Source organism: Lissotriton helveticus, chromosome 4_1 (assembly GCF_964261635.1).
Source record: "Lissotriton helveticus chromosome 4_1, aLisHel1.1, whole genome shotgun sequence".
Taxonomy (NCBI): Eukaryota; Metazoa; Chordata; class Amphibia; order Caudata; family Salamandridae; genus Lissotriton; species Lissotriton helveticus.
This window is the reverse complement of record NC_136063.1, coordinates 1,479,159,361-1,479,184,440: the sequence shown is the minus strand read 5'-3', so window position 1 is coordinate 1,479,184,440 and position 25,080 is coordinate 1,479,159,361. Positions and strand designations below refer to the sequence as shown.

The following is a 25,080-nucleotide window of genomic DNA, read 5'->3' as shown; positions in this document are numbered from 1 at the left end:
GAAAATCTTGAGATTGAGTGATTGTGGGAAACTGGACCTCTGAATTCACCGCCATAGAATCAGCAATTGGAAACTCTCTGCAGTTTGGTTTGGCCCAGCATGGTCCAAAGACACTACATGCTGACTGTACCGCCAGTGAAGTGACCTGCAGATAGCTTCCAGAAGGGGGCAAATGAATGAGGATCCATGTGTCCCCTTCTGGAAGCTATCTTTTGGAGGCAGAGTCTAGGGGATTAGATGCAGTTCACAGAAAAACAGAAACAAGCAGTTTATAACGAGCTGTAAATTTTACGATATGCTATTAATTCACACAAAAAACACATATGAGAATACGTTTTATTGGATTATGTCACATCTTTCACAAAGTAAAGCAACATCAAAATCACATTTCAAATGTTCTATTTAGACCTTGGAAGCTCACTGCGCATGTCTGTAAACAATGACTAAGAGTGAGTGTATTTGATGCAATACAGACCTATTCATTCATAAAGTAATTTGCCAAAACCTGACACTATAGAGCAAACAAGATTAAAAGGAGCCCAGAAAAAAAGAGCTCTCGGCAGCCAAGATGTCTTAAGTATCAGTACCAAGTGTACACTACCAATCAAGAGGAACTGGAGCAGAAAGTAAGCAACATCACACCGCCTTTTTATAGTTTATCTGATTATGTTGTATGCTATTTTAACTTGGGTTAATGATAGTGCCCTAAAAATAGTTGATAAGTGAATTGCTGGAAACCTTGCAGTGTGTACTACAAATCTGCACTTTAAAACTACAAGCCAGAACACGTCCACTTTTATTTAAAAACAACTGCTGCTAGGAATAACCCACTGCTGCTAGACTGTTGCTTGATTGTGTTTTTGCACATTTTGGCTAAGCTTCGCTGACGGGGAGGCCCTTTTTAGGCACGCCAGAAGCACTCCCACTAGGCACCATCTTGGTAGGCCTTCTAGTTCATTTTGCACACTGCAAATCTCACCCTATTTAATAGGAGACGGACTGAGGGCATGCCGCTGGCGTGCCAAAGGCAAGCCTGTCTGCACCCATCCGCACACCGACCACGCACAGCACCAACACCTATGCTGTTCTCCCCCGCAGCACGGAGCTCTCCAGGACCCCAGCACTTAAGTAGAGTGGAGAAATTATACAAGGGAAGAGCTTCTTGCCCTGAGACCCTCTTTTGCTGAGCTTCAGGGCCACGATCCAGGTGTGCGAGCTAGCAGCAAGCTAGCAAGCTCACCCCAGCAGAAACTACAACAGGGATAGTACCAAAAGGAAAAGGAATCCTCCATCGTGGGCTTATTAATGCCAGATGCCTCTGTAAACATGCCATAGAAGTTAAACTCTTACTGGGGGACAGAGGGACAGATATTCTATTTGTTACGGAAGCATGGGCCTCACCAGATGCAAAAAATACCAAGACCAGGAGAAAAATTGGAAATTGGTATTAGGAGATTACAAAGAACAGCTTAAAAAAGGTAACAGCAGACTATTTTGCTGAACAGGTAGTACACTTTCTATATATGGCCAAAACGGTGTTCTCCTTAGTAAAAACATTGCAATCCCCACATTTCGCCACACAAAGAATCATACCATCGCAAGAGATGTGTAATGGGATTAGTTCATTTTTGGAGAACAAAATAATGAACACTGTACATAATTTAAATATAAATGACTCAGTAAAGCCTCTATGACCTGAACACACCCGTAATATATAGAATCCACCATACAGGAGCAGAATAACAGGATTCAAAGGCTTGAGATCATCCCTCCAGTTATGGAGAAGAATTTCTTGAGTTGGCAGGAGCCATTACTTTGGGCTCCTCGCTCGACCCACTCATTCCAAAATCCTGGAAGGTGCTTGCACCACAGCGGACCAAGGCTTTAAGATACGTCTGTAATCTTCCTCTGGCCACTGCAACGTTCCCAAGGACTGGAAACCATCCACAAGCCCTAAAGACTTTGTTAATTTGGGCCCCATTTCTCAGCTACCTTTTCCAATAAAAGTATTACAAAGATATATCAATAATATTATATCGACCCATATTAATGCCAGTAAATGGTTCCACGTGGCCCCATTTGCGTTTAGGCCTCATCATGGGACTGAGACAGCTCTGGTTTCAGTTACTGATGATATCAGAGGACTGTGGACAGGGGTCAGCAAGTGGTTCTGGTACTTCTGGACCTGTCCACAGCACTCAATACAGTGGATCACTCCATCCTGCTCAAGACATTGGAGGAAGCTGGTATGGTGGGAAAAGCCTTCGATTGGTGCAGCTCTTATCGAGCTGACCGCGAACAGGCAGTACAACTTCCTCCTTTTCGTTCCAGCTTCACTGCACTAAAGTAGGGAGTCCAGCGTGGCTCCTCTCTCAGTCCCACCATGTTTAATGTATACCTCCAGCCTCTCATTAAACTCATACATTGGCTGGGAATTAACTGCATTAATCATGCGGACGACACACAGCGGATTGTCTTGTTCAACCCAGGATCCGAGGGGTCCTTAAACTCTTTTCACCAGTGCATGAACAGAACAGTTGATTGTCTTAGAAGCAACTCGATACAGTTTAAAGCTAGAAAGATGGAGACTATGCTCTGCCAGGTGAGGAGGGCAGAAGTCAGTCATCTAAATTATTTCTGACTGACAGGAGACAGCTCAATTCCTGTATGGGTTGACCCTGTACGAGATCTGGGGGTACAATTAGACTCCACCCTCTTGTTAGTAGACCATGAAAATAAGACATCCAATATCTGCTTTGATCTTATGAGAGCTTTACATAAAATCCTCCCACTTATTCCAACCAGCTGGCACTCCTGGATCATCCACAGCACCATCATAAACCAGATTGATTATTGTAATGCCCTTTTCATCAGCACACCTGAGAAGGCCATAAAGTGCTTCACACTAATTCAAGCTGCAGCTGCCAAACTAGGGCTTGGACAGAAATAGAGTTCTTCCGTGTCTTCAGTCCTTGACTCCGTGCATTGGTTACGAGTGAAAAAGATAATTTCTTTTAAAGTAGCGCGCTTGATGCACATGATTGTCTACCAGCAGGTACTTAACACCCTGGAAGATACGATTACTCCATACCAACCAGGCAGATTACCCCGCTCAGCCTCTATGCCTAAACTCAAGATTCCTAGGCACTAGAAAGCAAAAGCCAGAGGCAGAGTCTACTCAGTTCAGGGAACCAAACTGTGGTACAATACAACAACGCCCATTTGACTCTCTCATGAGCATTTATCCTTCAAGAAACTCCTGAAAACATGGATCTACAGGCAGTAGTTCCCCCTCGGGAAGGTCAGGCTTATGTCCTGCAGCGCAAGGAAGCCTAAGGGTTGCAGTTGCGTTTAGCAGATATTTTATAATAATAATATTTGCGCATTCAGAGACGATGTATGTCTTGTTTTCATGACAACCTCTTGGAAGCACATGGCAAGTCCAACATGCATTGTTTCAAAACAGCTGTTGTCATCAAATGTATTATTGCACCCACAAGATTATCTAGTGTGGGATAGATATCAGTCATTGTGCTGGGCAGGGAAGAAGTCGAAGCAGGGCCTCATGGACCTCAAAGAGAGGATGCAATCCCTTGAGGCGAATGGTGGTCAGTCGGACGGGGGCACTCCACAGCACCAGTTGGCGCTAGTGCAACAGCACCACCATTTACTTCGGAAGGATGCTAAATTGGCCTGGAAGGAGCACAGAGCCGGATATACCAATGAGGAGACATTGGCTGTGTCAGGCCACAATTTCTCTATACCTGTACTTTGGATGTGCAGGGGGGTTTGCTGTCAGCCCGCCCCCCCCCCCCACAAGGTGGCCCAGAACTTTGCAACATACTTTATGAAGAGTATGCCCAGAAGGAGACATTGACTCTTGCCCAAATTGTCGAGCATGTGGATTCCCTACCTCCTCGGGCCCTTTCAAACACCGCTCGGGTTCAACTGGAGGAGGTAATTACAGAGGAGGCGCTCTCCCTGGCGTGGTTACGAAAGGAGAGAGCTCCTGGCTCCAATGGATTCCTGTGCGAATTCTTTAAGGCCTATATACCTGGCCTGAGTAAGCATCTCTTGGGCTTGATTTGTTCAACCATTGAGGAAGCATCACTCCCGCCAGACTGGTGACACGCGGAACTTGTGGTCGTTCCTAAACCGGTTCACCCACTGTAGGAGCACTCTTCATATCACCCTATTTTCCTCCTAAACATGGAGGTGAAACTTGTTGCCAAGATCTTGGCCAACAAGCTTGTGAAATTTAGCCCAGATGTCATCCACCCGGAAAAGGCAGGCTTCATGCCAAACTGGGCCACACGCCATGACATTAGGCGGTGTACTGTGCTTTGGCTCTTGCAGATCGCCACGGAGGGGCTTCTGGCAGCTAAAGACAAAGTGTTGGATTCCGTCAGATGGGATTATCTGTTTGACGTTCTCCAGAGACTAAATCTAGGTCCCAGATTTCTTTCCTATTTTCGGGTAATATAACCTGATCTGTCAGCGACGGTACAGATTGCAGACGCGGTATGGGAGTAATTCTTGATCCGTAGGGCCATGAGGCGGGGGTGTCAGCTTTCCCCCATTGTTATTTGCGCTGGCAATGAAGCTGCTGGGGTCTGGGTTCAGATTGATTCCCAGGTGAGGGGCTTCGAGTGGACTGCAGACAAGTCTGATAGAATCGCCCTCTATGCGGACGATGTCCTGTTTTTCCTTACTGACCCACAGACCTCAGGGCCACGCATTCTACTAATCATGCATATCTTCAGCAAAACGTCGAGGCTCTATATGAATGCCTCGAAAGCTGTAGTGTTTCCTGTAAATGGCCGTGCTGGGACTGCGGAGATGGCGTAGGGCTAACGTTAGTCAGTGGTGGCTTCAAATATTTGGGAAAGTATATCTCGCCGGACACGGAACGGTTGTGATGCCATAACCTGGCGTCAGCACTAGCGTGGGTAATAGAGGAGGTGCTGGTCTGGTCGCTTCTGCCGCTGTCACTGACAGGCAGGTCAGAAATCTTCAAGATGGTCTCCCTGCCCTGAGTGTTCTATCAACTGCAGAATTACCCATATGCTATCCCCCAGTCATGGTTCCGACAGATTAATGCCGCTCTCTGTGGGTTCTTGTGGATAGAAAAATTATTATTGCAGGCAAATAGTTTGTCATTAGTTCACCGTTTTTTGCTTATTTAACTTAGATTGTGTAATTTATTTATTTGATTTTTGAGTTTTATATAGTGCTAGCTAGACCCAAAAGCATCAGAAAGCTTTACAAGTTGTGAGCATAGGTTAACTCGAGCGAAATACCTCGATACATGTGTCTCAAACACAGTCCTAAAAGTGTAAACACTACAGCATTACAATATCGAGGACAATGAAAAAATAAGAACATAACAGTACAGCATTATGGTAAAGACGACAGTGCCAAAATAGGGACTGACTGGGTCAGGTGACCGTAATGAAAGAGTCTGTAGAGGGGGGTTGGAGCTTTGTGAAGCATGGGTCAGCTTTAAAGCATGTTGAAATAGTTGTTTGCTAAGCAGTAAAGATTTGAGGTCCTAATTCACTGCTGAGGAGAATAGCCCTAAAGAGGGCAGAGGTTACAGATGCAGCTAAAAATGGAAAACAAAGATTTTACAAATGTTGAGGCTGTGGGTTACTCTTAAACTTACCAATAAGGTGTCATATTCTTCTTCCAACTGGTAGATTGCTCCCTTTTCTCGCTAAAAAGAGAAACTAAAGTAATTAGAATCATGCAAATAAATAATTGGTTTTAACATTTCATGCACAATTGCTTACCTCACAATGGTACAATAACACAGGAAGTTACAATATATAACATGCCTGTTGCATGGCAAGACAATTTTTTTTTAATAGGAAAGGGTCAGTCTCACTTCACTGGGCTCATTTTACGTCTTCTACACATCTGAGCAATACACTGGGCACATCAAAAGTAATTTACAGATGCAAATTCTAGTTATTTATTCACAAATTTAGATAGGGTGAATCTCACATTCCTAAAGTACATTTATGAAACTAAAAATTGCTTTAGGCACCACACATGTTTGTCTAATGTCAAATAATGTCATATTATTCTTGATTTAGATTCGTTTATTCTTCTTGTTTGCCATAATTCTATACTGGTTAGTCGATCCTTTTATGCTACTCACTCACTACCTATTATTAGACTATTCACGTTAGCCTGCTGTATCTCGATGCCCCTTCCCCTTGCTCCCTGTAACCTTTAGATACTGTCATAAGCCATTCCTTTAGCCTAAGTTCTGCTGATTTTATCGTAGTTGTATGAAAGACTCAGTATCGTCTTATATTATCGCTTATTTGATTGTTTATTGATATTTTATTAGCACATGACTTCTATCCGATCATGCTACAGAATTTTATATTGCACCCAATATTATGTTGCGTCACCCTCACCCTCATACTATCCTCACCCCTTGTTTCTGTGAAGCGCCCTGATATCTGTAAAGATCTTGTTCGCGCTATATAAAACTCTGAATAAATAAATAAATAAATAAATACACAAACTCATATTTTATGGTTGCAGATGGCAACTTTGTAAGTACTTTCCTGACCGGAAATGCGCCCTGTGAAAGAAAGAACTTTGGGAATTCTAGGTGAATAATAGCAAACAAGCACACAATCCAGAGCGTGAATTGTGTCTCCGTTTCACAACACGCTGCCTCCTTTATGAGGAGTTTTATTTTGGAGTTTTCCATAGCGTTAACATGACCGGTTAGGGTATCAGAGCGCTGTATCAACAACAGGTAAGTTCTCCATACAAGGGAGAAATGCAAAATGAATTTGCAATCATCAAAGCTTATACAATATAACCCTTAATAAGCACATTTAAGCGCTGGATGTGTACCAGAAAGTAGTAAAGCAGAGTGACTTCAGGTCTGCACTTGAAATTGGTTGAGAGAAAAAGTAATCTCCTATCGGTCACATAAATAATATTTACTTGGTACCTAATTAGAGTCCAACCAAATCTTTATTAATGCTGTTCAATGTTAAACTTAATTAAAATGATTTACTACCAAGCTTTAATGTATTTTGGGGTCACCCTTCTTCAGGTATCTAAAAATGATAAATGTCTCTTTGCAGAAGTTTAGAATGGCTTGTAGAAAGGAGATACCGGTCTCGTCGAGATCCCAAAAAATAATTAATAAATGCACATTTTGAGACCTGGTGGCTCTAGGAGTGGGTTCCTAAGTGAAATGGCCGTGTGTTTGTTGATAACGTGTCCAGAAGGTTTTGATTTCCACTGAGATTTAGTCCAAGGTGTAGACACCCACATACCAAGGCAATTGCCTTTTAATGGGGGATATCATGGGATCTGTGGATGCTAGTCGCACCACAGTCAATATGGGAATACAACAAGGATGTGCATTACAAGATGGCAAAATTAGTTAACTCTACGATGAGAAGAAAGCGCCTTCAGCAAGACACTGGGAGACTGTATCCTAAGATGGCTCACTGTATGCAAATTCTACCTCTCAAGATATAGTATCAATCAATTAGCCGCTGGGTTATACCTATATGCGTTTTGATTAGGAACAGTTGACCTTTACACAACTGGATGATAACAGTAATAGACAGGCAGGCCCACAGTATTTTGATATCTGTGATAGATGAGATATCAAACGGCATATGAATCGATTGGTTCTGCGCCTTTGTGCAGTTCTACATAGCTCGGCAGATGCCAAATAGAGCTTGAAAAGGGTCTACTGTGGGATGTGGATGCATTAGGTTTGGTTATGGAAAAAATTATCTCATCCATTTAAGAGCCCTGGCGCCGGGAAACCCACTGCGGGTAGCTGTTGCGCATTAGAAGTTTAAATAAATAAAATAAAATAAATAATAAGAGCCAATCTAAAACACCACAGGCAAATGGTGAGTGTGCATGGGCACAGTGTGGTGCATAATACCACAAGTTACTACTGGGTCATGAACTAACAGGACATCAGTTTACCTTTGCCCAGGAGACATATGAGAGTTTGAGTATTTTTTTAGTGTTGCTGGCCCACCTTTAATCAGAATATTAATGTAACCAGCCATGTGTTAACAAGTTAGTAGAAGAGTTTGCGATGTTTTTTCTATGGACCTAACCCAGAGAAAAGTAGATTTTAGGTGAGGGGTTGTTCTGGGTGTAGTATAGTTTGGGGGGGGGCTTTTTAGAAACCAGTAAAGCTTGAGCCATTTTTATTGTTTTTAGAGTTTTATATAACGCGAACTAGACCCGAAGATATCTGATATCAGAGCGCTTTACATAGCACGTGTTTTGCTACACAAGTGCTCATTCATTTTTGTTAGGCACGGGGAGATTAAGTGATTTGCCCAGAATCACAGGATGTTGAGCGTCATTGCCGAGACTCAAACCCGGTTCCCCAGCTTCGACGTCGACCGCTCTAGCCGTAAGGCTACATCCTCTCCCCAATTTTAGAAATACTTTAGAAAGATGTCCAGTGTTAGTGTGAAGTTGAGGGCGCTGAGCCATGTTTAGATAGCAGAACATTCTAGTTGACAACAGTGGGATGGCCATTACGTGCCTGGTGGAATGGGAGGCCCTAATGCCTGGGCATTGCATTCACCTTGAGAGCGCCGCACATGATGACGCCTCTGCGAGGGACGAATTGATCATGCAGAGAGACTGTCAAGCCCACCTTCTAGAGTCATTACGATGCATAGATTATGGGGCATATCAGGCCATAATGCATGCAGAAGGCGGCAAGCTAGGCCGCCCCTTGACGCGGTTACTGAGGTGCGCAATGTCCACTACCCCAGTGACTGCTCTCTGGGTTACTCTGATGTCAGTAGTCACAACTGGGGATGAAATCCATAATGTTCTGCTCATACTTCTGTGCACTATATAATCCAAAACTTGAGGAATGCCAATCCCAGGTTCAAGAGTTTCCCTTCTCTGCGGGATCAATCTGCCAGAGGTGACGCAGGAACAAAGAGAAACTCTGAACAGCCCCCTTATGGAACAAGAAGTTCGACGCGTCATTCGCAACTCCCCTACATGCAAATCCCTAGATGTACTGTACACTGAGTTCTACAAGGCCTACTCCCTACATTGCTAGAACTATACACAACTGCCCTCTCTGTCAGGCAGTAGCCCTCGACCCTCTGGGAAGCCCTCCAGGCCTCACTCCCGAAGCTAGGACGGCACCCCCTCAAGATTGCCTCTTACAGACAATTGTCTATGTTGGCCAGTGATTACAAGTTCCTAAGCAATGTTATAGCAACTCTTCCATTAGAGCACATACCGACCCTGGTCCACCTGGACCAAAATGGGTTCATACTAAATAGATCCCCAAACCTGAACATTTGAAGGATGCACAGACTGCTGGATTAGACTCTGCGGCACTGGCCCTAAGCAGCCTGCGGCTTGCTTGGTCCTGGACCTTGAAAAGGCATTAAACACCTTAGACTGGGGATATATGTTTGCAGTACTAGATACAATGAGCATAAGGGCCAGGCTGCAGGGCATGATTCAACTGCTCGACGCTGAATCCACAGTGAGGGTGAAAACAGGGTAGTGAATATCGGCCCACATCCCAGTTGGTAGGGGCAAGCGTTAAGAGTGTCCTCTGCCTCCCCCGCTCTTTGCCCTGGCGATTGAGCCACTTGTACAGTGGCTCTGTCAGGCAGGTTGCACGTGGGGTTTTACTCCTCGGTGGCATGGTACATGTAGTCTCCTTGTACGCTGATGATGTCCAAGCCTATGTTAAAGATATCCAAGAGGGTGTAGATGAGATAGCACACATTCTGAATGCCTTTCAGTCTGCATCAGGACTAGGAATTAATTGGGCCAAGACTTGCTTGTTCCTGTCCCACCTGGAATGCCCCCATAGCACACTGAGGTGGGCACCCAGGCCATCCAATGGGAACCTCACACCTTCTGATATTTGGGCATTAAAATATACCACTCACTCCAAGATTAAATAGAAGGAAACCTCACAAAGGCGATTGCCTCCCTCTGGCCCCAAATCACCTTTTGGTGCTCCCTTCCCCCTTACAGTACAGGAGCTCAGTATCTCTCTTCAAAATGGCGATGCTCCCAAGACTCCTATACTATTTCACTAATTTGCCAGTGGGTATTCCCAGGAGCACCTTCAGATCACTGAATGCAATGCTCAGCACCCTCATCTGCAACAAGGGGAGGTGCAGAGTGGCCCTGGCCAAACTGCAGCTCCGGATAAAGCGAGGAGGGTTGGGCACCTCGGTCTTTGAGCACTACTACCTGGTAGCACAACTACAGCTGCCTACCCGCTGGTTGGCAGGGCACCATTTAGCAGATACAGACATGGAGCACAAGAAGAGGGCACTTCAAGTTGTGCGAGAACTATTTCTCCCCAATGCAGTGTTGCCCATGGCCCGTATCGGCCTCCTACGAGTGGCGTACAACAGCTAAAGAAAGGCACTGCGAGTCATGCTGGAAATGCCACAATATGCTCGGGAGATTCCTTCTTGCTCCATTTGGGCCTTCCGGATGCAAATAAGTCATGAGGAAGTGCAACTCTCGGAATCGGAGACTCGAGGAGACCTGGTCCATGACGAGGTCCTCATTCCCTCTGACAAACTGATGAAGCACATGGGCCTCCGGGCAGGCCAATTCCTGACATATAGGCAGCTAACAAGAGAACTGGACCGACTGTGGGGCACAGTGGAGACACACATTATCACAGTAGGTGCTGGCCACCTGGCTTACTAAGGCCCAGGACCCACAGGTGTCGCTCAGACGGGCTTGGGAGAATGATATTGGCTGCGAGCTGGCCCAGAAGAAATGGGATAGAATACTGCTGCACCCTTGGAAGGTTTCCCGTAATGCTTGTTTTCAATATATACAACATAACAGCCTACATAGGGCATACCTTACCCCAGCCAAGCTATACAAAATCTACTCTGCGACATCACCGACTGCTCATGCTGATGCGCCCCTGGGGCAGACAGGTTACATATGTTCTGGAGCTGTCTGATTGCCTGCACCCTTTGGACAGAGGTCACAGACACCGTTACCAAGGTTACAGACTGCACGGACATAAACTGTGTAGCCAGCGGCTTAATGGACCTATATAAATACGTTTGGCGGTGCCTCTAATCACTTCATTGTCATGGCGTTGCTAATGGCACATCAAATGACTGATATGCACTGGAAAGCAAGCGCACTCCAGGGCGTGGCAACTTTTAAATGAGGAAGAGCGGAAGCACTACGCTCTGTCGGGAAGAAGCTAGTGGATTGCGGAAATGCCCCATTGTGTCCGTATGGGATGACCTACTCTCCATCTTACAGGCAACAACAGACAGTGACACTGTGAAACAGACCATTGGGGACATTCTGTCATTAGAGCCCCACCCCCTTTTTTCCACCTTACAACTCCCCCCTTCTCGTTAATTTCCGCACCATACAGCCAGGATTTAAGGGCAGTGCCTCTGTGCTGTGCATTCTGCATCGGTGCAAGCCCTGCACGTCTCTGATAGACTACAGGCAAGACTACACATCAGTACCACGCACTACATGACACTCGAGGCTTTTCCAAAGCTCACAGTTTGATTGGACTGTCGCGTTAATCAAACCTGTACTGACATGACATTCTGGATCAACATTTGTTAGCACTGGGACATGCTGCAATATGCCTATAATTGTGGTCTTCAAGAGCTGGATATGTGGTAATACTGGTGTTTGTAGATTGACGAGGTAGAACAGGTCTAGTTGCCTTCTTGGAACTGGTCAATTTGAGTTTTGGGAAATGCTGATTAAGTCGATTTTATTATTGTTTTTCTAGAGTTTCTCTTATTGTTCGGATTGTTTGTTCTAGCTCTTTATGGACATGCCCATCCATTTTATACTTAATGCAGAAAACAGGGTGTGGAGTTCTGGGTGTGGACGTATTTTTCTTTAATTTGTTCTTATTAGCATGTCAAGTTTTAAGGTTGTGCTGGCTATTAGAGTGTTGAATGTCAACACAATGCCTGTTGTCCTTTGTTAAAAAGAGGTAGGATGGGAAAGTAGGCCAAGATGTGCTAGGGTGTGGATGTTGAAGAGATGCCAAAAACAAACGTTTTGCACATTTGTTTGGGATGGAAGCTTGAGCTCTGCCAATTTGTTGAGGAGAAAGGTGTCAAAAGGTGGTATGGCCAGTTGGCCCTTGTTTGGGTGTTACCTGAAAACAGAAACTCTTTAGTAATCATCTGGTGTAGTGTATGGCCAACCCTCTGCAACTGACTCGTAAAGTGTGGGTTGCGGACAGATGAGGTTGTACATAGGTGGATGATGGTGAAGAACTGGGTCTCAAGTGAAGTCCCTGTGATATTTTAGCAGAATGGCAAATGAAGCCAGGAGATCAGCTATTCAAGACGTGTGCAGTGGGCCTATAAGTGTTCTACCTGTAAACTACAGCCAGTAGTTAGCTGTGATTATGTTATTTGGCAACGAGTAGCTTATGGTCTCTTAAGTGCAGAAAAGACTTCCTGGGAGGGGTTGGAAGGTACGAATTATCAGAAGGCTAAAGGGAAACCACCTTCTATTACACCTCCCTCATGACTTATGGACAACTGTAGGTGGGTGTGAGCAGCTACTACAGCTTTGCAGATTTGCAACCAAGGAAAGAGGCTGGTTTCTGTCATGTGGACGAAATTAGGGTGTGACCTTCATTGGTACATAGTGGTTATGAGAGAGCAGTAATTCAGAGGCAAGTGAGTCCAAATCTATGTGTCTATTCAGCTAGTAGGCTTCTTACGTGGTCCACTATCATGGTAAGAATCATTCAAAACGTTCAATAATCTGAAGAACAACAAATCCAACACCTGACCTGGAATATAGCTCCAACTATTCGCGATACTGTGAATTCAGATCTGCATAGTTCAGTACAACTGCGGTTGGTGAGCTGGATGCTCCCCACTGGATTTTAACCTTCCAATTCTAAATTGTATTTTAAAAACATGTCCCATATACGGAGAAGCAGACATTTTTTATTATGAGATAACCAGTTGGTGGTATTATTGAAATGAATGACTTGCAATAGGTGAGAATGTGCAGGCCAGACACCAGAGAGAATAGGGCAGATCACAAACTTGTGCTTTTAACCACACACTAGGTCCTTGGCAAAGCTATGTGGCAAGTCTCTGTCTCTCGGCACTCAACTCCAAAGAGAGACTACATCTGCCACTGGGTGGTCCCTCATCTGTGCTAAGAAAGTGGCTTGACATTCCACGAAGTCAATTAAAGCGCCAGTAGATATTGGTGCCCTTTTAAACAAGCCTCAGGAGTAAACAGGTAGGAAAGCATAAGTACTCCATAGTCAACTAGAGGTGGTGATCACTTCCTACTTTGCTGATAAACATGCCATTATTTTGCCCGCAAATGGAGAACTCTGAGTGATGCCTATGAGAGACACAGAGAGAGTTTTTTGTCAGTGTGCGTGTCTACCTGTCTGTGTGTGCCTATCGATCAAATGGCTTCCAGGTTTACCATTCTACATCCGTTCTAAATACTTCACTACCTTTCCAGCCAATACCAGCAGTGTCCTCCTGATAGGTGGGAATCGGAATGAGTGACATCTAATAATACCAATCATCACTGTCACACTTTGTAGCCTTCACGTCTAGGTCAATCAGATTGTTTCCATGAGGTTAGGCAGCACATGAGCCCTGATTCGAATGATTGTTTGTTTTCCCCAATAAATGCCAGGTTTAGGAGTCTTTTAATTTAATTCTAAAAACATGTAAAACGGAAGGAATCCGAAAGCTAAGGCTGTGTGGAAAGGTGAGCCTCAAATTGTGCCTCCCTGATCCGCATAACTGTAGTCAACAAGTAAGACGTGCTTACTAACTTTTATTTTATGGTAATACGTTTCAAAGCTAGGGACGGTGAAAAGGCTAACTAACCATTTAATTAAGAAATCAGAGAGGCGGAGTCAACGTGGTGAAGGCTGTTTATGCTTCCCCGCTCACGATCTCGAAAACTCTCCCTTTATTCAGCATCGACAAACCTCTAAATACTAACACCATAACCTACCGAAAACAAAATGTTCCAACAAGTCGTAGACCTATGGGGGTGTTGGAGTAGAATAAAAATGTTTAGTTTCAAAAAGCACCCGTAGTAGGATAGAGGGTACACACTGAGGACAGGCTCTCGGACACCCCTCCAACTCCTCCAGTGGAGTCGCCTTCTCTTGAATCACGGCAGTAAAATTGGCTTTACAAGAAATGCATTCACTGTCGCAGAACGGACGCGGCGATGCTTGGAAAACAAGCATTAACACGTCCCCTTTCTCTCGCCAGAACTTGCTCACAGAGATGATGCGAAAGGGAGGAAGCCGTGTTTGCATGATTATTAAATATATATATAACACTCTCTCCTCCGGCCGCCGGCTACACCTGGTGCTAAAATGTAAATCTGGTTCAGAGGAAGCCGACCGCAGCCCAGGGGGGGGGGGTTCCTTAAATATTTCTCCGGCCTATTGTTTTACTCTTTGCCCTAAAACCGTGGGCCTGCGCCAAGTTCAGCTTTGCATGTGGTTTCCAGGGATACCACGACCTTTGTGGGCCTGTCTGCGCAAGGACTCCACCCTCAAAGGCCCTGCCCCCCTCTTCAGCTATGTGGTATCGAATCCCGCCACTGCTTTGAAATGTGCAGCCAAAATTAATCCACCGTGCAGGCTGCACGGTGCAGCGCTGTTTTACTCTTCGCGCTTCCGCCTCGAAGGAACGGCTTTTGCCGCAATTTACAGGGCTGTTATTCTGCTTGTTTTGGATAGTAGAGGGCGGCGCTGGTGGGTATCGGGTGCCAGCCCGCCGTGCCAACCCACAGTGCCGAGCAGCCTCTGCTCACAAAGAACTCACTAATGCCTGCCCAATTCTGCGGCGAGGGCTCCATTTCCAAGCTCATTATTAATAACCTCCAGCGAATAAAGCACAAGTAAAGCAATATGCCTTCCTCTTGGCTCAGTTTGGTTTCAGTGGGATCTGATACCCTGGATTGATCCCTTTCTCCTAAAAGCGTTTGGCCTCTGATGCACTGTTGATGCCAAAAATGCATTGGTCTTTATCACAGGCGGTCTGACTCACTCCATGACCTTCAGGAAGGAGCTCTGGAAAGTACTGGATCTCACAATCTCCAGTTGTCTGGCAAGAAGGGACAACATTGGTGAACTTCTTTCAACCCACTAGTGCTACGAAGTAGCTCCTACTCACAAGAAAGCTCTATAGCTCTATACCAACAATTAAATAAGTAGGTACATTCTACAGAAACACTCCTTGAAATCAGTAAAATTATTAACCACTTCCCAACACCCATAATGAGAATGGGCAGTACATTCCAGGATGGACATGTTCCTTAAAGTAGGGACTAACTTTCTCTGGCACCAACTCCTGGGAAAAGGTTTTCAAACTCGACTGTGCTTACACTAGAAGTGTTCCAGCAATGCAGATGGCGGCATTCACTCTTTTAAGGTGCCTTGATCAGAAGTAAGGTTCGTGCTAACACCACTCACTCTCCTTCTCCAATAAATTTCACTCTACCTGCATTTGCCTAGAAGTCCTGCCACATCTTACTGAAATTAATGTGGCGCCCTACTCCAGCCCCATGGCCTACTAAATCTTGTGTTCCGATCAAGTTCCTAACCCCACTCTGACTTAAATCCAGTCGTTTTTTTACACCCCATTCCAGACCCTAAACTCACACCTCTCGTACACACCCCTACAGAAACTGCACCCACTTTTTACCAATCCTATGCACTTATTGAAACCCACTTAAATTATTAAATAATGTATTCTTCTAAACATTACAAACGCTCCTCCTGACCTTGCACCTTCACTGATCCCTTTCCAGATCCTTCGCCCTCTTAACCACCTTGAAGACCCCAAATCTTTACTGCAGCATTCCAGACCATCCATTACCTATGACAGCCTTCCAAATACCGCACCCTCGATGTTGGCTCTCCACACTCTGAACCCTCTATGGCTGCCTTCCAGAACCTGCACCTTTTACGATTGCCTTTCAGACCCTGCAAGTTCGATGGAGGCTCTCCAGAACCTGCACACTCTAAGATGGCCTCCCAGACTCTGCACCCTCTATAGTGGCTCTCTGTACTCTGCACTCTCTATGGCTGCCTTCCAGAACCTGCACCTTCTACGATTGCCTTTCAGACCCTGCACGTTTGATGGAGGCTCTCCGGAACCTGCACCCTTTAAAACGGCCTCCCAGACCCTGCACCCTCTACGGTGGCCTTCCAGAACCTGCATTCTCTACGATTGCCATCCAGACGCTGCACGTCCAATAGAGGATCTCCAGCACCTGCACCCTCTAAGACGGCCTCCCAGACCCTGCAACCACTATGGTGGCTCTCCGTACTCTGCACCCTCTACGACTGCCTTCCAGACCCTGCACGTTAGATGGAGGCTCTCCAGAACCTGCACCCTCTAGGATTGCCATACAGACCCTGACCTTCTATGGCGGCCTTGCATACCATGTACCCTCTATGACTACATTCCATACATTGCACCTTCTATGCCTGCCACCGAGACCTTACACTCTGAGTATTTTTTGTGTATTCTGTACCTTCAAAAACTGTATTCCCATCTCTGAAACCTCTATAATCCCTTGCTATATCCTGCAGCCTGTATGACAGCCTGCTAGACTTCATCTCCTCCCTCCTCCCTCATCCCTTCAAACCCCTCCTATTGTCTTTTTTTACCTTACCTATAGTGCATACGCTGAATACTAAACAGACCCTGCACATGAAGTTAACGCACTCCAAATCAGGCAGCCTCTTAGACTACCTTACAGCAGCCGCGGCCCGTGCAGGTAAGAGCGGTGTGTCCGGGGATTTCGATGGACGATGAGGAGGAAAAATTAAAAAATAATTTTCCCTCATCATCGTCCATCGAAATGCCCCTCACTGGGTCCCACAGCTCTTACCTGTACAGGCCGTGGCTGCCTTACAGAACCTGCACCCCGAGTACTGTCTGCTAGAACCTCTACTCTCAAACTACACATCTTCTATGTACATCTTCCCGCAGCTACACCTTGTATGACTGCCCTTCATATCTTACGCTGTCTGAAAATCTTACAGATCCTACACCCTCCGCAAATGCCTGTCAGACCCTCCGATGTCTATAAAAGCCTCCTGGGTGGCACAATCTCTACTAACAACTTCCAGGCCCTGCACCCTGTATGCCTTCCAAACCCTTCACCATCTAGAACTGCCTTTCACCCCCACCACTGTCTATGAAAACCTTCAGATCCTGCTCCTGTTGCCAACGCCTTCCATATCCCTCTACCTCTATGCTCATCCTGTCTTCCAGTCACTCTGTCCAATCATGCATCTTTCCATACCCTGTATTTACACGTTCACCCTGTCAAATACTTTCAATGCACCTACCCGGACACTGCAAACACCCCTGTATTATCTTCGCACCAACACCTACCCAATCATTCAAACACCTGCCCTTGCCTGTTGCCTCCCTCCCGTCATTGTGTACTGTCTTTGCTGTGCCCTGCTCAACTAAGTTCATTTCACACCGGTCTTGCACACAGGACGGCATGCTGGTTTCTCAGTGGATTTGAGAAGGAAGGATGTAAAACTAAGAAAGACATTTTCCTTAGATGGAATACAGGCGACGCTCTTCAAAGCTTAGTGTTTAGTTGGATGAACTGATTGGGGAGCAGCAAACCAACATAAATTCAGATCCTCATCTTTGGTATTTTCCAAAGAGGATGATCTGGAACCTTTTTTGCAGCAAACGTGGATATTTGTCACAAAAGAGCATTCCAGGAAAACCCCATTTTGGTCTGCAGCCTTGGATTCTAAAAGAAATTAAACAATATTCGGTGAGGCACGGCGAACGCAGTCAGACTGCCAGTGCAACCCATAGCACATACTTCAGACTGGGAGAAGCTGACCGAACAAAAACGGGACCGCATCAGAACTATATTACACGGGACTATTATGAAACAGTACTTGTCATCAGACTCTGCACCGAAAGGCCTCCTGGTGACCAATGCACCGCGTATCTTTCTGAATGATGCCACGTTTCGTAGAGAATGGGCCATGATCGCATGGCATTGCACGCGAGATTGGCTCGTTCTTATAATAAAAACTGCCTTACGTCTCTCAGAGGCTCTACTAATAGAGATCCAAGAAACTGAATCGCAATTCAGAACGACAGTGACCGGTTATAAGAAGAAACTCGGTGAGATTAATCGGGAACTCAACAAGTATAAAGAAAATCTGTTGCAGGCTAAAATAACAAAATTTCAAAAGGACTTAAAAAAGTTTGAATTTAACAAAACTTATCCTTATGCTGACCCAAACTTCACGGTCCCAACTAGAAGTAATAACGATTCAGACCTCACAGATGACAACTCCTCCAACAGTAGCGGATCCAGTACAGGCTCCAACAGACAAGGAAGGAGACGAGGAAACAGAGGGAATCGAGGGAATCAGCGATTTTTCAACCATGCACCCAATTGGCCAGCAGTACCACCTGCCGGGTATGGACCTCCACCTTTCCCCTTTCCCCATCCCCAGTTCCCTATGATGGGTTGGAACCCAGGCTGGCACCAACCACCACCCCCTCAGAATCAATACCAGCAGCCTTTTTTAGAGAGGGGTTGGAGAGGGAGAGGCAAAAGCAGACGGACAACCAACCAAGTATCCTGGCAGACAGACGACCCAGTCGGCAACCACACCAGGAGCAAGACACCACAAGCAGGAACAAGCAACCAACAAGTCTAATCACCAATCTTTCGGATCTACAACTAACAAGCACTGAACAACAAGTCCTTGAAAAAGGTCTAGGCTTCGTGCCATCAGCCCGCCCAGACAAATTCAGGCTTCATTGCGAACTAACTGACTTTTTTCGGAAATTGAAACTAAAGGCCTTCTTTGAAGGAAAGGAAGACCCCAATGCAGATCTTCGCAAGGGCGATACGGGTCTCAGATTGAAATCTACATTCACACCGCCCCCTCATACAGTACCAGCAGCCATCACAGCATTTGAACAAGCAGTGTTCCTGGATTTGGAAACTTGTCAAAATCCTGAGGTATATGGGAATTTCAAGGCTGAAGAGTACCAAGCACTTGAGACACTGAAGAACAACACCAAAATTACCATTAAACCCGCCGATAAGGGCGGGGGTATCGTCATCCAGAACACCGTTGACTATGAGAAAGTATGTGAAGGTCTGCTCAATGATACCAATAACTACGTTCCTCTCACTCATGACCCTTCGGCTGATCTCCAAAACCGAATCTCCACCATGGTCAAGGAAGCTGAACAGAATGGTTATCTTTAAAAAAATGAGGCAGATTTCTTGTCTATTAGCAAAAGTATAGTCCCTTACTTTTACACACTTCCTAAGGCTCATAAAAATAAATTGCCACCCCCGGGAAGACCTATAGTCTCAGGAATTGGGTCTCTACTAGAACCCTTGTCCACCTTTTGTGATCAGTTCTTGAAACCCATTGTTCCAAATACACCCACATATTTGAAGGATACTAAGAGCTTACTCCATCAACTACAGTCTATATCCTTTGAGCCAAATTCGATAATACTGGCTACCCTAGATATAGAGAGTCTGTATACGAGTATTCCACAAGATGAGACGATCAAAGTCCTAAGCTCAGCTCTCAATTCAGTCTCTTGGGAGTACACTACCCCCAAAGAATTTATAATAGACTGTGCGACTATTGCACTCAAAGAGAACATTTTTGCATTTAAGGGACAACTGTTCCTCCAATGCTCTGGTACCTCAATGGGCAGTACATTTGCCCCGAGTGTGGCGGGGCTATATGTGTCTGATTTTGAAGCAAAGAATATTCAATCCATCACGAACCCCTTCATCAGAAACATATCCTTTTGGAAGCGCTACATAGATGATGTGCTACTCATTTGGAAAGGGAGTATGGAACGTCTAATGGAATTTCTCAGATGGATCAATACCATCAACAGATATCTGAGATTCACCCACACTGTCAGTACCACGGAGGTGGTATTCCTTGACATAGTGATAACGAATAGTGGAACAACATTAACCACTAAAACTCACTATAAAGCGACTTCAAAAAACAACTTATTACAATTTTCCAGTTTTCACCCACGCCCACTGAAGGAAAACTTGCCCTACGGGCAATATCTACGGATTCGGAGGAACTGTAGTAGCATATACGATTTCAAACAACAATCTACCGAATTGACTGAAAAGTTACAACAAAGAGGCTACCCTGATCATATCCTGAATAAAGGATTCAAACGGGCACGGAACCACAAATGAGAACTGTGGAGGAACCACCCCTTACATGTGTTACTACCCATAGCACTTTGTCTAACCTGATGAAAAAATCCATTAATAAAAACTGGAAAATTATTTCCAGTACCAGGAAGGACTGGCCAAAACCCCTCTTCTCATTTAGAAAAGGTCGTAGTCTAAGAGACTCCTTGGTGCACACTAGACCTAAAGAACCAGCGTCCTTGCCTACACGCAGTATCACTGATGCATGGAATCTACCAAGGGTCATCTCTGCTTCTGCCCAACACAGAAAATTTAGTTACTAAATTGGATACCCCCAATGGAACACTTGTACTGGTGCTATTGTACCGTCCACCGCAATATATGGCCACATTCCCTTCTACCCTAGCTGAGTCATTGGCTCCTTTGGTCACCAACCATTCCAAACTCCTTTTGGTTGGTGACTTAAACTTCTGGTTTGATAATACAGCGTCAGACCCACAAGCTGCTGAGACAAAGGAACTTCTTGATGATCTCAATTTGATACAATTTATTGATATTGAGACTCATCAGAAAGGTCACAGTCTCGACCAAATTTGGTCGTTGAATTTATCTATTTCCTCAATAGATATAAAACCTTGCAGCTGGTCTGATCACCACTGTATAAGCTTTTCTTTCCAACTAGATAAGAATATTCAATTTAAGCTACAAACCTGCAGGACCATTAGGAAATGGACCTCCATGGATATGCCCATGTTTTTAAATTTTTTAAATGCTTCCCTTCCCCTAGAGAGTACTAACGTGGAGGAGGCTGATTCTCGGTTTAAAGAATGGCTTTCCTCTGCGATTAACATTTATGCTCCATCTACCCGCCTTTGCAGCGCTAGGAGTAAAGATGCACATAAATGGTTCACTCCTCAGCTAAAAAAATTAAAACTGGAAGTGAGGCAACTGGAAAGGGCTTGGCGCTCTCAGTATTGCCCCCTAGCTAGGGCTACTTATTGCCTAGCAAGAAAGGCATACCAAAAAGTACTACTAAACCAAAAAACTGCCTATTTTTCATCCAAAATTTTAAATTCCACCAATAAGTCAAAGGATATCTTCAGGATAGTGAACGACCTCTGTAATGATGAAAGAACTTCTCCTCCGGTTGTTCCTACACAAGCACTATGCAACTCCCTGAATGATTTCTTTAATGAAAAGATTTTATTGATCAAACAGCACATCTCCACACTCCCAACGTGTGCCCCTGTGGATGACATTTCTTTTAATTTCCTAACTTTACATTCTTTTCCCCTTATCGACTTGAAAGTCTTTTCAGAGCTATTAGCCAGAGTCAAATCTGGCTCCCCTATGGATGTCTGTCCCCCTCAAATTATGAAGGAAATTGGTCGTGCCATTCCCAACAGTATGATGTCCCTGCTTAACAACTCGCTCATCTCAGGGACGGTTCCTAGTAGTTTTAAGCAGGCCTTATTGATACCCCTCACGAAGAAACCTGGTGTGGATCCATTGGACCTCACGAATTACCGGCCTATATCCCTGCTGCCCTTTCTGTCCAAAATGTTGGAGGCCCATGTTACCAACTGCCTCTCAAATTTTGTGGAGGAATCGGGCTATTTGCAACCCAACCAAGCAGGATTTCGGCCTGGCCATTCTACCGAGGCAGTCATATTGGCTGTCCAGAACATCTTGAGGTCCAATGCTGATAATAACCTTCACCAAGCCCTTGTGCTCCTCGACCTGTCTGCTGCATTCGACACGGTTGACTATTCCATTCTGGTCAACCGTGTCGAACAGGCAGGCCTTAGAGACTCTGCTTTGGCTTGGTTGAAATCGTTCTTATTTGAACGCACCCAGTCTGTCTGTCTAGGATCTTTTTCAGCTCCTAAACTCAACTCCTTCTGTGGGGTCCCTCAAGGCTCTTCCCTTTCCCCTTTATTATTTAATTTGTATATGCGGCCCCTTCTTTTTGCTCTGAGCAAACACAAAGTCATTGTATATAACTATGCAGACGACCTGCAGTTAGTTTTTACACTTAATTCCCCAAATGCTGTGGAGGATTTTCAATCAACCATGACTCTGATCCAGAATTGGATGTCTCTAAACCATCTAAAATTAAATCCGGGGAAAACCGAGCTGATTTTGCCCGGTAAGAGTGAAATTGGCTGGAGCCCCAATTTCTGGCCCATGGACATGGGCCTTCCCCCAAAGAAATCACAAACAGTAAAGAGCTTGGGGGTTACTATTAGTGAGGATCTCTCTTTAAAATCTCAGATCGGTACGGTGGTGTCTTCTGGTTTTTTCCAATTGAGAAAAATCAGGAAAATCGCACACCTCCTCACCCACTCTGCCCTAATCCAGGTGGTCATGGCCCTAATCCTTTCCCATATTGATTTTTCCAACAGTCTCTATTTAGGCCTACCTATAGGCCAACTTAGAAGACTGCAGTATCTGCAGAACCAAGCCGCGAGACTGATTTGTAACGTCCCCAAATGGGTCTCGATCAAATCTGGCTTAGAGACTTTGCATTGGCTTCCTGTGGCTCAAAGAGCTGAATTTAAAGCTGGCTGTATTATTTTTAAGGCTCTGCAAGGGAAGGGCCCTTCCTTTATTAAACAGCTGATTGGCAGATACGTTCCTTCACGTAGCTTGAGGTCAGCCCACAAAGACCTACTTGAGGTACCTCGCTTTAAGAAGAAACGACAGGGAGGTAGTAGCTTTCATTTCTTAGCAGCAACCCTGTGGAATTCTCTGCCGCCAGTTCTCAGGCAGTGCAAGGAGTTTCTTGCATTTAGAAAGGCATTTAAAACGCATTTATTCACACAGGCATATTTGAAATAGAGACTTTCGTTGATTTACCCTTGTTATGTTTTTTATCTCTTTCCAGCGCCAAGAAGCCTTTGGGCGTATGCGCGCTTAATACATTTTAATAAAAAAAAAAAAAAAAAAAATTAAGGGTCACCAGACACTATCCATGCTCCAATTGCTCCGTGTGCCACCTGACAACGGCCACCAAATCGTTGTCCTTGGAACCGGACAAAACCTGGTGGCAAAGATCGCACACTAATTGTAATTCAGCTAACGTTGTTTATCTCATCACATGCCCCTGTTCATACCGATACGTGGGCATGACCACGAGAAAGGTCAAACAGAGGGTATGTGAACACAGAAGTAATATAAGATGCAAGAAGACCACCACCAAGATGAGCGACCATTTCTTACAAGCTAATCATACCACCAATGATCTAAGATGGACTGTGATTGAACAGCTCACTGAAGGCCCCAATACTGTGGAAAGACTGTTTGAGAAGGAACAGCGATGGGTGTATCGGCTTGGCACCCACCTCAGTGGTCTGAATGATGACATTCCATGGGGGGCTATTAGAAAATAAACCTCCTTGTGGGATTGATCTCTGATTGATCTCTGACTATCGGTTTGCTGGTCATCAGATTACACCAGGCCTTTACGTTCTGTTTCATTTTTAAAGGCGTCCTCTCTTACATTCCCTATTTAAGGGGTCGAGCTTAGCTGCATTATGCGCATTGTCAACTCCTTTAATTGGAACGTGTGAGCTCACATTCAACAGAACCCTTTTTGTGAACCCCTTTTTGTGACCCCTTTGCTATTTTTAGCTTTAATATCGCTATTTTTAGCTTTAATATCGCTATTCCCCGTGATTACAATTAATATGGTAACCCTGCCTTTCCATATTCACTACAACCACGGCAGTGCCGGGAGTTGTTCTATCTAATGTGGCTTTTCCATTCCTTACAGTTACTCTAATCGCTATGGCAGATAATACGATAGTAGTTGAGACGTGCTAGTCTTTCTACGTCTATTACTGAGTGTTTACTGCGACCGCTTTCCCCCATTGGTCGTCCTCACGTAAACGCGCCTTTGGCCACGCCCATTCTCGGAAGAGCGCACGCTGGTGACAGAGCTCCGGCTTCATATACAGCCTGACCCTTCCGCCTCTTGATCGTCGAGACGCGATCGTGAGGGCTGGTCAGGTTCACAAAAGGGTGCCTGGCGTCGTGGGCGTGATTGCGGTTTCGGCTGTCTCCTTCATTTCTCCGGCTTGAGCTAAGTACCTTGCGAGGCTTCCCTACTAAGTTTGTCGTTTGTTTGTTTGTTTGTCTTTCCGAATTTTACAGGATGTGCCAAATACGCCGTCACTCCCCTCCCGCAGTCTATGGGGTGAAATTTTCTCTCCTTGCAAGTGAGAACCATTAAACGAGCATTTCGCTTTCCTGGTGATATTGGTCACTGGCCCTTGGCCCATTGATCGTTTAGTTCCTACCCAAAAACGCGGTATAGACTGGGATCCGTAGTGTTACGCCCATCCCCCACCATACCACGCAGTTTTTATGCGCCGCATGAAATAACACATGCTCACTGGTGGGCATCAATGTTGTTCGCCCATCGACACTGGCACTACGTGATAATTATATTACACTGATAATGCTATCATGTAGTATGAGAATAGATAGCCACAGGCAGAACCACACACCTCTGCGATGTAGTCGTGTGTTGTGCACTTGTCTGTACACCTGAGCACTAGTCACCACTGTATGTCCGGTGGCCTGCAGAACAATAACTAATTGTGTATTTGTCTGTTTATGTCTGTCTGTACCCTTTATCTTTACAGGTGCATCTAATTTTTGAGTCTCCTATTCTGAGACTAGAAGGGTTGAGCCTCCCGTTTTTTGATCGGTGAAGCCACCTTCCCAGTGCACTTCGACAGATCTTTTTACTTTCACGTCCCTTGGTAGGGTGGGCCTTAGCGCGCTCATACCGCCGGGGTTTAGTCACTCTAGGTCCTGACGAAT

The 25,080-nt window shown here is 45.2% G+C and overlaps 1 protein-coding gene across 3 annotated transcripts in view; it reads right to left on the bottom strand.

The window, feature by feature from the left end:
* Window positions 1–25,080, bottom strand: part of DSP (desmoplakin) — a 248,517-nt gene that overhangs the window by 127,442 nt on the left and 95,995 nt on the right. For all 3 annotated transcript variants that reach the window (XM_078688070.1, XM_078688071.1, XM_078688072.1), the window contains exon 6: window positions 5,666–5,716. In XM_078688070.1, the coding sequence (XP_078544196.1) occupies window positions 5,666–5,716 (51 nt within the window). The remainder of the gene's footprint in view (window positions 1–5,665; window positions 5,717–25,080) is intronic.